The sequence below is a fragment of the Chroicocephalus ridibundus genome, chromosome 10 (genome assembly GCF_963924245.1).
Source record: "Chroicocephalus ridibundus chromosome 10, bChrRid1.1, whole genome shotgun sequence".
Classification (NCBI taxonomy): domain Eukaryota; kingdom Metazoa; phylum Chordata; class Aves; order Charadriiformes; family Laridae; genus Chroicocephalus; species Chroicocephalus ridibundus.
In genome coordinates this window covers 10,594,542-10,605,551 of record NC_086293.1, presented here as the reverse complement: position 1 = coordinate 10,605,551, position 11,010 = coordinate 10,594,542, and the positions used below count along the sequence as shown (strand labels likewise).

The following is an 11,010-nucleotide window of genomic DNA, read 5'->3' as shown; positions in this document are numbered from 1 at the left end:
GCCGTGGTTGGAAGGGGACGGTGGCGGGGAAGGGGCAGGTCCTGGGGCTCGGCCCCCTCAGCCCGCCCTCAGCACACCTTCAAACCGACCCCCAACCCTCCCCTTCTCCTGCCTCTGTAAAGAACTGCAAATCCCCCTTGGACACGAGCTGCCGCTGTCCTGTGACTCTCAGACCTTCCGAAAGAAGCGCCCAGGAGTCCCGTTGCTCCACGGATGGCCGTTTGAAAAAAATGAAGAGAATTAAGCCTTTTAAAACATTTTGCTACTGCCTTAATTGTGCGTTGTAAAGGAACCCTCCACGTAGAAATAATGCGGCAAACAAAATCAAGACGGCAAATTGATGATTGCATCAGCCCTAGCTTGTGAAAACTGATCCCCAGGAAAATGTAACTCAACTCTCCAGCAATCTAACTTGATGCCCAAGAATGTAATAACTTCACTTGGATCCTCTTTTTAGGGGGACTCCTAAATCCTTGGCAACGTCCCTTAAGGTCATGAGTAAATCCTGATATGGAGAATTGTTTGGCAAGCACGAGAACAGTAAAAGGGCTAAATAATTGGGGATTACCTCTGACCCTGATTTGTAGCTCACCACCCACTGCAGGAATGTACCGAATATCTGAAAGAGCATGCAGGAGTCAGACAATTCATGGGCATGAGACTGTCCATGTACGCGTGAAGTCTGAACTTAAAATGCAGAGCAGGTTGGCCCCAGACCTCATTTTTCATTAGCAGTCAGCTGCAGCAAGCTCTAATTATTTCTGTTGCCTCGGACAGAGGGTCAGTGATGGGATAGATTAAAAATTGTACACCTTTCCCAACCCCCCCCCCCCCCCCACACACACACACTTTGTTTGGAAAATAACAGCTTGGCTCTTCAGGGCAGAGAGAGAATGAACCATCTGATTCAGTCCCCATTATTGAGGCTGGTTACTTTCCCCTGCTCTGCAGGAAGGGACAAACCCACCGGTTTCATCTTTTCTGGTGGTTCCTGCTGAATTTGTTCCATGCTTGTACCGAAGACAATCTCTGCTTTGAGCATTCCGCGGCCTAGGGCTGTGATTTAAACTCAGCGCTTCATTTGCAGCCCGTTAAGTCCTCTCTCCTCTGTGCGGAGCCGGGTCACAGCATCACAGCAGACCCTCAAGATCGGTGACCGGATCAGGGCCACAAACGCCAGGTTCGCAGGCTCAGACGCAAAATATCGAGAAGGCCATATCGAGTGGGACAACCTAGGCATCTGCTTTTGGGGAGGCGTGTGTCGCTGATGCAGTGCTGCGCTGTTTACGCTGGAGATGCAGCTGGGATCTTGTAAAGAGTTTTTTTGGGGTTTTTTTACAAACGTTACGTTTACAGCTAGCGGATTTCTGCCAGGCCCCAACTTCCCTTAGGATTCCTCCTGGTAACGACACGCACCTGGGGATGGGGTGAGCCTTAAAAGGCCTGTCTCCATCGTCCCTATGAAAATCTCTGTGCTCTCACGTAATATCTCCTGACCTCAGATTCCTCCCGAGGTGGAGCGAACTGGGACTCTGCGAGGCGATAGCAGAGGCTCCGTGCTGGAGTTCTGCTCTTACCTTATCTTGGTAAACGTGCTTTTTATCTGATGAGCTTGCCTCTACTTGTTCAGCATTCAGCAAGGGGGGGGGGGGGGGGCGGGAAATGACCAAAGCCCTTCAAGAGAAGAGGTTTTGCTTTGGCAGGTACACACCATTCTCACGGCATGCAACCTCCGGCATCCACAAATTGCTTTGCAAAAGCGGGAAAACCTCCTCAATTCCGGGGTGATGCCGCTGTTAGAGTGACTCCCGGCGTGTTTCTTAGAGTTTCTGAGGCTTGCAGATTTAATCCGGATCTGTGTTTGGGTATTTTTTTGCCTCTTTTGGGTGTTTTGTTGTTTTTTTTTCAGGAGGGGGGTGTTAAAAGGTGATGGTAAATACATAGACGTGCCAGTGAAAGCGTTTCAGCCCATTCTGGGATGCTTTCCAGGTCGAAGCCGCGCTGGTTCCCCACCAGTTTCCCCATCACCGGGCTCTTGGGGGTACATAACCGCCGGGGGGACCATCACTGCCCCGCATCTCCCGTCGGAAGGGCACCGGACGGCCCCGTGTCGGATGGGTCCGGTGCCCCTCCGACGGGAGATGCGGGGCCGTGGGAACCTCAGCATCCCTCCGTGGAGGGGGGGGGACACCACACCACCAAGCCACCGGGCCCCCCTCCGCTGCCCAGCACAACCCGGTGCTCTCCCCCCGCTCCCCCCCCGCCCCGGGCACGTTGCACGGCGGCGGCAGCGCTACCAACACGTGAGGCTCATGTGATGGAGAGAGGAGGGAGAAAAGAGGAGGAGGAGGAGGATGGAGGGAGGGAGGGGGGGTGAGGGGGGGGGAAAGCCCGTCCCGCCCGCCCCGTCGGCCGCCAGACGTGCCGGTAGTCACAGGGTAAGGCACGTCGCTCCCGTCCACCCACTCGCCCGCATTTAACCCGGCCCCGTCGCCGCCCCGCCGTTCCTCAGCCCCGGCGAGGGACGCGGGATGAACAACCCGCCCTGAGCTCGGCCCAGGTCGGTAGCGGCTCCCGGCAGCCCTTTTTTTTTTAATTATTATTTTTTATTTTTTATTATTTTTATTATTTATTTTTAATACCACCCCGCCATGGAGCGCATCCCCAGCGCGCAACCTCCGCCCGTCTGCCTGGGCAAGATGCCCGCCCTGGAGAGCGGAGACCTGCCGGGGTAAGGGGGCTCGGGAGGGAGGAGGAGGAGGAGGAGGAAGGAGGAGCGGTCCCGCCGCGGCCCCCCGGGGATAATTTCGCTTCTTTTCCTTTCCCCCCCCCTCCCCCCTACCTCCCCCGTGCAGGCTGGACTTCGCCCACATGTACCAAGTTTACAAGCCCAGGAGGGGGTTAAAGAGAAGCGAGGACAATAAGGTAAACGGGGGAGGAAAGTTTTCCCGGCGGAGGGGCTGCGGGTGGCCCCGTTATTCGGGGCGGGGGGCGGGGGGGGACAGAGGGAGAAGGAGCGATGGCCGCGCTGCACCCGCCGCCGCCGAGCGCTGACCCGCCGCCGCTGGCTTTGCAGGAGACCTACAAGCTGCCCCACCGGCTCATCGAGAAGAAGAGGCGCGACAGGATCAACGAGTGCATCGCCCAGCTCAAGGACCTGCTGCCCGAGCACCTCAAGCTGACGGTGGGTACCGGGGGCGGCCCCGGGGACCCGCGGAGCCTCCGCCGCCGGCGCTCTGCCTCTCCTTTCAGCGGCGATTCGGGGTTTTTTTCTTTTGCTTTGCCTCTTATCCGCCCCCCCGCCCCCCCCGCCCCGTCCTTGTGCCCCCCCGCCCCACGGCGGCCGCGGCGGGCTGCGAGCGCATCCCAAACTTTGCCGGGAGCCGAGTCCTGGAGCGGCTCCGGGACCTGCGGGGCTCGTCCCCCCCCCGCGTCCCCTCCGGCCGGGTCCCCCCGTGCTGAGGTCACGGCGCCGGCAGGGGCAGCAGAACAGATACATGAAATACTTCTCTTTGAGCTATGACCGAAAATACCCATGAGATTCCCTGACAGCCTTTGCTGCTGCCTGCTTTTTAATTTATTTTCATGGAATATTGTCATTTATAGTCCTGTACTATTCAGATCACGGCTCTGCTGCTATGCTTTTTCTCCAAAACTGCGTCGGTCCTTCCGCTGTTAATCATCAAACGCTGTTAATTGGCAAACGCCAGCAGCCCCGTCAGGCTCCTGCGTGCGTGGCCGTCCCCAGGGTGGTCACCAGCCTGTCCCTTTGCTTTCAGACTCTGGGTCACCTGGAGAAGGCTGTGGTTCTGGAGCTCACCTTGAAGCATGTGAAAGCTCTGACCAACCTCATTGAGCAGCAGCAGCAGAAAATAATTGCTCTGCAGAACGGTTTACAAGCGGGTGAGTATTCAAATCGTGTCGTGTGAGAACCTGCGTGCGCTCGATGGACTTTCTCTCGGAGTCTTTGAAATGCAGTTGTGACACCTCGTTCCTGAGAAGGGAGGAGGCAGGAGTTCCTTCCTTTAATCGCCGTCATTTTCTCTCGCTTTGCTTTATGAGTTTTTGCAAAAAAAAAGGTGTGTTTCTCAATGTGGTCAATGCAGAGTGCCCTGTGGAGTTGTTTTGAAATTAAATTGGATTTTAAGTAGTTCCATTTAAAGCTCAGGTTTGCTGTGAGGTTCTCTCCAAAGCCATTCCAGTATTTTCATTTGTGTTCAGGAGCTTTGGATCAATCCCAGTTTTGTTTGTTTGGATTGGGTTTTTTTCTGCAAATACATACAAATCTGCTTTTTATAGACATCTTTTTTAGATCTCTTTATAAACGCTGTAGCCGGTGTTCTGCAGGCAAAGAGGGGACCTGGTGCATCAGCTTATCATGCTTTAGATGTACTTCCTCCTTCTGTTTTCACATGTGGCACTCACGTGAATCTGATAAAGTAAAATTTAGGTTTTTTTTTTTTTCTGAAGAGCCTTCCACTGCCCTGACAGCCACAGGGAGTGCAATAGAGCTTTTTAAGCTGAAGCGAAGTCGCCCCAGGTTGGCGGAGGGGCTGGGGGTGGCCGTGCTCCGGAGCTCTGCCGGGAGTGAGGTTTGTTTCTGCCGGGCTGTTTCCCGGAGGAACCATCGGCTTGGCTCACTGCTGCGCTCCCAGCTGCAGCACCTGTCGAAGGTGGCGTGTACAGTAAATGCAGAACTAAAAAATAAGTTTAAAGTCGCTGTGTGAAAGTGGACAGGCGGGCGTTTAAATAAAAATGCACACTTACGCAGAAATCAGGGGGATTTATGCAAAATTCAGGTTGCCCATCGCGTTCGCCTCTCTAGCTGGGCTGGAACCAAAATTTAACATTGCCTTCAGTCTGCCTCGAAGGTGGTAATGGAACTATTTAGCACGTTGTTAATTTTTAATTTCTTTCTGTTAATGTTTCCTCAGGTGACCTGTCATCAAGAAACCTTGATTCCAGCCAGGAAATGTTTCGATCTGGTTTCCAGATGTGTGCCAAGGAAATGCTGCAATACCTGGCGAAGCATGAGAACGGCAAGGACCTGAAGTCGTCCCAGCTGGTCGGCCACCTCCATCGAATGGCCTCCGAGGTGCTGCAGGGCGGAGCCGGCCGCAAGGCCGGAGACATCCCTCCTAAAATGGTGGACTCCAAAGAGAAACCCGTCTCCTTGACCAAAGTGGCGGAGGGACACGGGAAAAACTGCGTGCCCGTCATCCAGAGGACATTCGCTCACTCCAGCGGGGAGCAGAGCGGCAGCGACACGGACACGGACAGCGGGTACGGGGGAGAGCTGGAGAAAAGTGACTCCAAATCCGACCAGCAGTATTTCAAAAAGGATACCGAACTCAAGTACGCCGTCCAGGAGAGAATAAGCTCTATTAAGCAAGAGACTGAGGACCCACCGGCCAAAAGGAGCAGGCTGGAGTCGCCGGAGTCCGAGGGTCCCTTTGGCAGCGACATGATGGGCTCTTCCAGCAGCTTCCTGGCTCCCCACGGGCACCAGCCCCCCCTGTGCCTGCCGTTCTACCTGATCCCGCCCTCCGCCACCGCCTACCTGCCCATGCTGGAGAAGTGCTGGTACCCGGCATCGGTGCCCGTCCTGTACCCCAGCCTCCCAGCCTCCGCCGCCGCGCTCACGGGCTTCATGAACCCCGATAAAATCTCCCCCCCTCTGCTGATGCCCCAGAGACTCCCTTCTCCCGTCCCGGCCCACTCCCCTATCGACTCCTCGGCGCTGCTTCAGGCTCTGAAGCAGATTCCTCCTTTGAACTTGGAAACCAAAGACTAATCGCAGTGTGACTTTTTTTTTTTTCTTTTTTCTTTTTTTTTTTTTTTTTTTTAGTTTGAGACTGTTTCACTTTTATATATTGGCTGGACTGAGGTGTGGGGATAAGGTTCACTGTGCATAGGAAGCGAAATCCCCTTTTCTCTGACTTGTCAGGTAGCTTGGAGAAGGATGAAGGATGTGCCTGGGTTAGCGATTCAGAACTACTTCCAAAACTTAAAAAAAAAAAGGGTTTTCTGCTTTACCCCTTAACTTCTTCCCTCCCCGCATCTACAGAACAACCGTTGGTCGGCTGTGACTGTATTGCGAAGCTGTGAAAAAATATTCCATTGGGCAGACTTGGCTTTAGGGTCCGCGGCTATAAAAATACGGTACTTCTCATAAGGGCTTTTAAGGCAGCGGCCACCGTGCCGGTAGTTTGAGCTGAGCTGATTCGGTGCCCCATCAATCGCCAGCGTCGAGGTGACCGGGGTGGCGGCGGTGGCGATGCCACCCAGCGCGTCGGAGGAGCAGAGCAGCGGTCACTGCTTGGTCGTGCACAGTCAGGTAGACTTCAGACGGGTTTCTCTCCACACCTTTGCTGATATATATATATATTTTTTAAGAAATAAAAGGTAGATGCTGCTTGGAAGCTTTACATGGCGTACATCTAATAAATAAATTAACACGCGCCCCTTCCTGTAAGTTGAGCTGCTAGTTTGGGCCGGGTAGGGGAGAAAAATCTCCTGAAGATCACTTTGCTGCACCTGACTCCAGGCCTCTCTCCCGCTGCTGCTGGGCACTTTCTCCGGGCGTGTTCCGAGGGAAATCCCGGGGGTTTCAGGAGTGCCGGCAGTGGGGGACCGGCCGGTGACGTCCTGACGCGTGGCGAGTCCAGAGCTTCGTGCAAGAGGGGGCAGTTCGGCCGGAACATGCCCCCGTCAGTGCCTTTGAAAAATGAAGAGGCTGGGATTTTCAAAGGAGTCTAATCCCGGGGCGGCTGGAGCATCTCCATTCCCGAGTCTCCTTGGCAAACCCTGGCCCACATCACTGTATCAAAGAGAGAGGGCTGGGGGCTGACACTTGTCCCGTTAAACTGTGAGGGTCTTTCTGCACAAGAACATCTGGTCCGATTCGGCTCTTTTTTAATTAAAAAAAAGAAAACTTCACTGCAAAATGCAGTGCGGTTTTGTTTTTTTTTCTTACTGGTTTGGAGAACTGGTGTCCAGAAACCCTGTTGGATGGATTTTCATTTCGCCCTCCCATTGCACCAGCTGTTGAGATGCACTATGCTTGATTGCAGATTGTGTTCTAACGTTTATTTTGTTGTTGGTTTTTGTTTTGGTTTTTTTTGGTATACAGTTGTTGCCTTTATTTGTAAAATCCTGTTATAAATATATATATATTATATAAATATATTAAAAGGTAAAACGTTTCAGATGTCTATTATTTGTATAACTACTTGAGCATAAAGAAGTGAGAAATATGAATGTATTCTTGTTTCTGGGTTGTCTTTTTTTTTTGAAGAGAAGAATTTTTTTGTTTTTTCTCTAGGGAGAGGTACAGTGTTTATATTTTGGAGCCTTCTTCAAGGTGGGATATTGTACATATTTTTATCTTGAGTAAATGTTAAGTAGTTGTTTAAAAATACTTAATAAAATAATTCTTTTCCTGTGGAAGATAAGGGTTTGCCTCCTGTGCCTGTCAATATTTGAGCAGGGTGATTTCGTGTGGTCGATGGCGGGCAGGCCGGCGTGCGGGGGCTCCCCTGGCAGCTCCTGTGCCCGTCACCCGTGTCCCCAGGGATGTTATTTTAACTCCTTTGGGCACCTTGGGGTTTTTGTCTCCTGCCCGATCCGAGGGAGGTGCCGGCAGAGCCTGCCTGGCTTTTCTGCTTCCTCCTTACTTCACTTTCTGCCCTCTGCTCTGGCTTTTTGGCTCATCCGCCCCAAGCTGAGCGGGGAGGAGGAGGAGGCAGCCCCTTGCCGGGAGGATGCCTCTTCTCTGCAGCCTGGCCCATTCTCTGGAGGAAAAATGGGCTTTTTCGAGCAATGGGCACTGTGGGCCTGTGCGGGATGAGTGGGAGGACTCGGTTTCCCAGCGGCACTGCCCGTGCATGGACGAGGCACAGGCACTTCCACGGGATACTTAAGATTTTCACAATGCAGATGAATCCCAAAACCCGGCGAGAGGTTTAAATGCCCGATTTGGTCCCGGCTGCTCAGTCTGTGGGACCCACTGGAGGAGAAGCCAGTGCCTGGGGTCTGCTGTTAGACTCTGATTGGCCTTAGGTTAAAGCAACGTTCGCTTAAGTAATGCTCGACAAAAACACAGGGCTGCTCGTATTAATTTATTTGGGGCCTCCATACCTCCTGACGTTTATGTTGTGTTTGTTTTAATTAGGGCTAAATATTGATCGCGCTGAAGGCGACTGTAAGTCACCCCATTTTGGGGACAGCTTTTACTGCACGTTTACAGCCTCGTTAGCGGCTGCAGTTCTGGCTCATTTCCATGGCTTTCGCTCCCCTTCGGTCTCCGTCTCCTGACCCACCTTGTCGCGTGGCGGGAGGACGCAGAAGCTGCAGATCCTCAGTCAGGGAGGGAAAAAAAAAGTACAAAAACAAATTGTAAAAAAAAATGTAAAAAAATAGTGGAAGAGATGATGTTTACCCAGGAAGTGAAGGCTAATTATGGGCTGGGGATAATGTTTGCGTGCCCCACCGCCATCCCACCAGCACAGTGAGGAGCAGGGATGCGGTGGTGGGTGACAGAGGAGCCGATCCCCAGCACGGCAAGGAGCAGGGACACGGCGGTGGGTGACGGAGGGGACGATCCCTGGTGTGGCCGATCCCCGGTGCGGTGGGGAGCGGGGACATGGTGGTGGGTGATGGAGGGGCCAATCCCCAGCATGGTGGGGAGTGAGGACACAGTGGTGGGGGACGGAGGGGCCGATCCCTGGCATGGCAAGGAGCGGGGGTGTGGTGGTGGGTGACAGAGGGGCCAATCCCCAGTGTGGTGGGGAGCATGGACACTGTGGTGCGTGAATGGAGGGGCTGATCCCCAGTATGGCAAGGAGTGTGGACGCGGCGGTGGGTGACGGAGGGGCCAATCCCCAGCACAGTGAGGAGCAGGGACGTGACGGTGGGTGACAGAGGGGCCGATCCCCAGCACAGTGAGGAGCAGGGACGTGACGGTGGGTGACAGAGGGGCCGATCCCCAGCACAGTGAGGAGCAGGGACGTGACGGTGGGTGACAGAGGGGCCGATCCCCAGCACAGTGAGGAGCATGGACATGGCAGTGGGTGATGGAGGGGCTGATCCCCAGCACCGTGAGGAGCATGGATGCAGCGGTGGGTGATGGAGGGGCCGATCCCCGGCGCAGGGCCAGGCGGTGGCAGCCCGTGCCGCGCCGTGCCGGCGGGGCGTGCTGAGTTCCCCGGACTTGTTTTCATGGTCTCACCCAGCTCTGACCTGCCTCAAATGTTGACACAATGTCACGTTTCCGACTGCAGTCTTTCATGTGCAGCCGGAGGCTAAATACGGCTGCTGGTTCCTGGAAAAAGACGTGCCTGGCACCCTTTCAGCAGAAACCCGATCCCCATGCAGGCTTGGCACAACAGCTGAATAACATGGCAATAACTCTTTCAGCAGCATTTCAACCCATAAATAGGGCTTCCCGAGCGACTCCTTGAAGTCAGGCGAGGAGGATACAATGATTTTTTCAGAAAACGCAAAAAAAAATATAATAGAAGAAATAAAGCCCAAGCGCGTGAAAAGCGAGTACGAGGAGGCAGCCCAGTGTGGAGCAGATCAAAGGAGAGCACGGAGATGCTGAGTGTGGTTTGGTTAATACGAGCGCAGGATTGCCTCAAAAGGAAATAAATGCTCTTGAATTTTTTAATGTCTCAGTCCCGTTTTATACCAGCCCTGTGGAGGTAGGATAAGAGCCGTCCTGAAAGTGCGGGCCCTTCCTAACCCCGCTGAGGACACAGAGACACATAATTTTAGCCTTTCACCACCTGTTTGGAAAGCTCCTATACCCGAGTGCTGTGGGACTGGATGGTTTTTACAGGCATGTACCCCGGGAGCTGCTTATTTGCATTATGCATGGACCAGGGCCTAAAATAATCTGCAGTGACGCACATTTTTTTGCTGTGATTTTTTTTTCTTTCTTTTTTTTTTGCCTTTTCTTTTTTTTGCTTTTCCAGGACTCCATTTTTCTGAACGTGCCATGACTTTTGAGGACCCCGTGGAGCAGTTACCCAGCCCTGGGGGCTGCCGGGTCTCTGCGCCACTGGCACGTCCGCCCCCGGACACCCAGCGGAGGGGGGAGCGTTGCCCCCGGCCGCGACACCGGCCCCAGCGGGGAGAAGTGCCCTTCTGCTCTGCCCCTGGCTTTCATCTGCAAAGCGTGTAGCTGCAAGTGCCGCGTGTTTACAAATGCAGGCATTGCAAGATCCCTTGAACTGTGTCCTAGTACAAAAGAGGCTTTGAAACAAGAAACACGTTGTCATGGCATGTTCCAGGCCAGCAGCACCAGACTGAACCAGATAATTGCTGTTTTCTGTGTTAGCTGCTTCATCGTGGAAAAAGCAGCAGGTCTTGAGCAAGTCTTTTTTTTTTTTTTTCCCTTTAGACATTTGGTGTGATGGTGGGGACGGAGGGAGAGGGTTGGGAGTGCCCGGCAGGCGGGGGCAGAGGCGGGATGAGCCCAGCTGCGAGTCGCTCCCTGACTCCGCGGGGCAAAATTATTCTGCTGGGTTCAGGTCGCGTAACCGCAGCCAGTGGAGGCGGTGACGCTGCCCCTCGCTATGTGACACGGGGTATTCATGGTTTGTAACCCTGACTCGTGGCGTGCCGCCCGAGCCAGGGCTCTCACAGCCCCCCCCCCAGCTCCAGACCTTTCCCACTGCCCTTCTCCGGGCACTTCATGGCACTAGAGAAATATCCAAATACCTCCCAGTGGCAGCCAGCCAGATAAACACTGCTAATTGGCCCCTACATTGAATATGTCCGTTATCAGCCCTGGGCTCGATGGCTGGGCAGGCAGAGTCTTCACACCATTAGATGTGGTGGGTGCGATGGAGGGCGGTGGGAAGTGGGTGCCCACCCCCCCAGGACACCGCACTCCCATGCTGGGGTTTTAAGAAACAGAGGGTAATATTTCTACCTGGCATTTTGAAATAATTTATTTCTTATACATTTCACTTTCTCCTGGGTGTGTGTCAGGAGTCAGCTACT

The 11,010-nt window shown here is 53.8% G+C and overlaps 1 protein-coding gene across 2 annotated transcripts; it reads left to right on the top strand.

Moving 5' to 3' along the window:
- Window positions 1-2,443: 2,443 nt before the first annotated feature.
- BHLHE40 (basic helix-loop-helix family member e40) lies at window positions 2,444-6,934 on the top strand. Of its 2 annotated transcripts, none has more exons than XM_063348211.1 (5): window positions 2,444-2,560; window positions 2,856-2,925; window positions 3,077-3,184; window positions 3,780-3,903; window positions 4,935-6,934. In XM_063348211.1, exons 2-5 carry the CDS (start codon window positions 2,872-2,874, stop codon window positions 5,792-5,794), a joined length of 1,146 nt encoding a protein of 381 aa, XP_063204281.1. In that variant the 5' UTR covers window positions 2,444-2,560; window positions 2,856-2,871; the 3' UTR covers window positions 5,795-6,934. The 2 variants fall into 2 exon arrangements, with proteins under 2 accessions (XP_063204281.1, XP_063204280.1); XM_063348210.1 differs by lacking the exon at window positions 2,444-2,560 and adding an exon at window positions 2,577-2,731.
- The last annotated feature ends 4,076 nt before the right edge of the window (window positions 6,935-11,010 follow it).

Coding starts and splice junctions, on each gene's coding strand:
- BHLHE40 (XM_063348210.1), top strand. CDS start 2,652: ATGGAGCGCATCCCCAGCGCGCAACCTCCGCCCGTCTGCCTGGGCAAG. Junction 2,732..2,855: donor GAGAGCGGAGACCTGCCGGG/GTAAGGGGGCTC, acceptor TCCCCCGTGCAG/GCTGGACTTCGCCCACATGT. Junction 2,926..3,076: donor AGAGAAGCGAGGACAATAAG/GTAAACGGGGGA, acceptor CTGGCTTTGCAG/GAGACCTACAAGCTGCCCCA.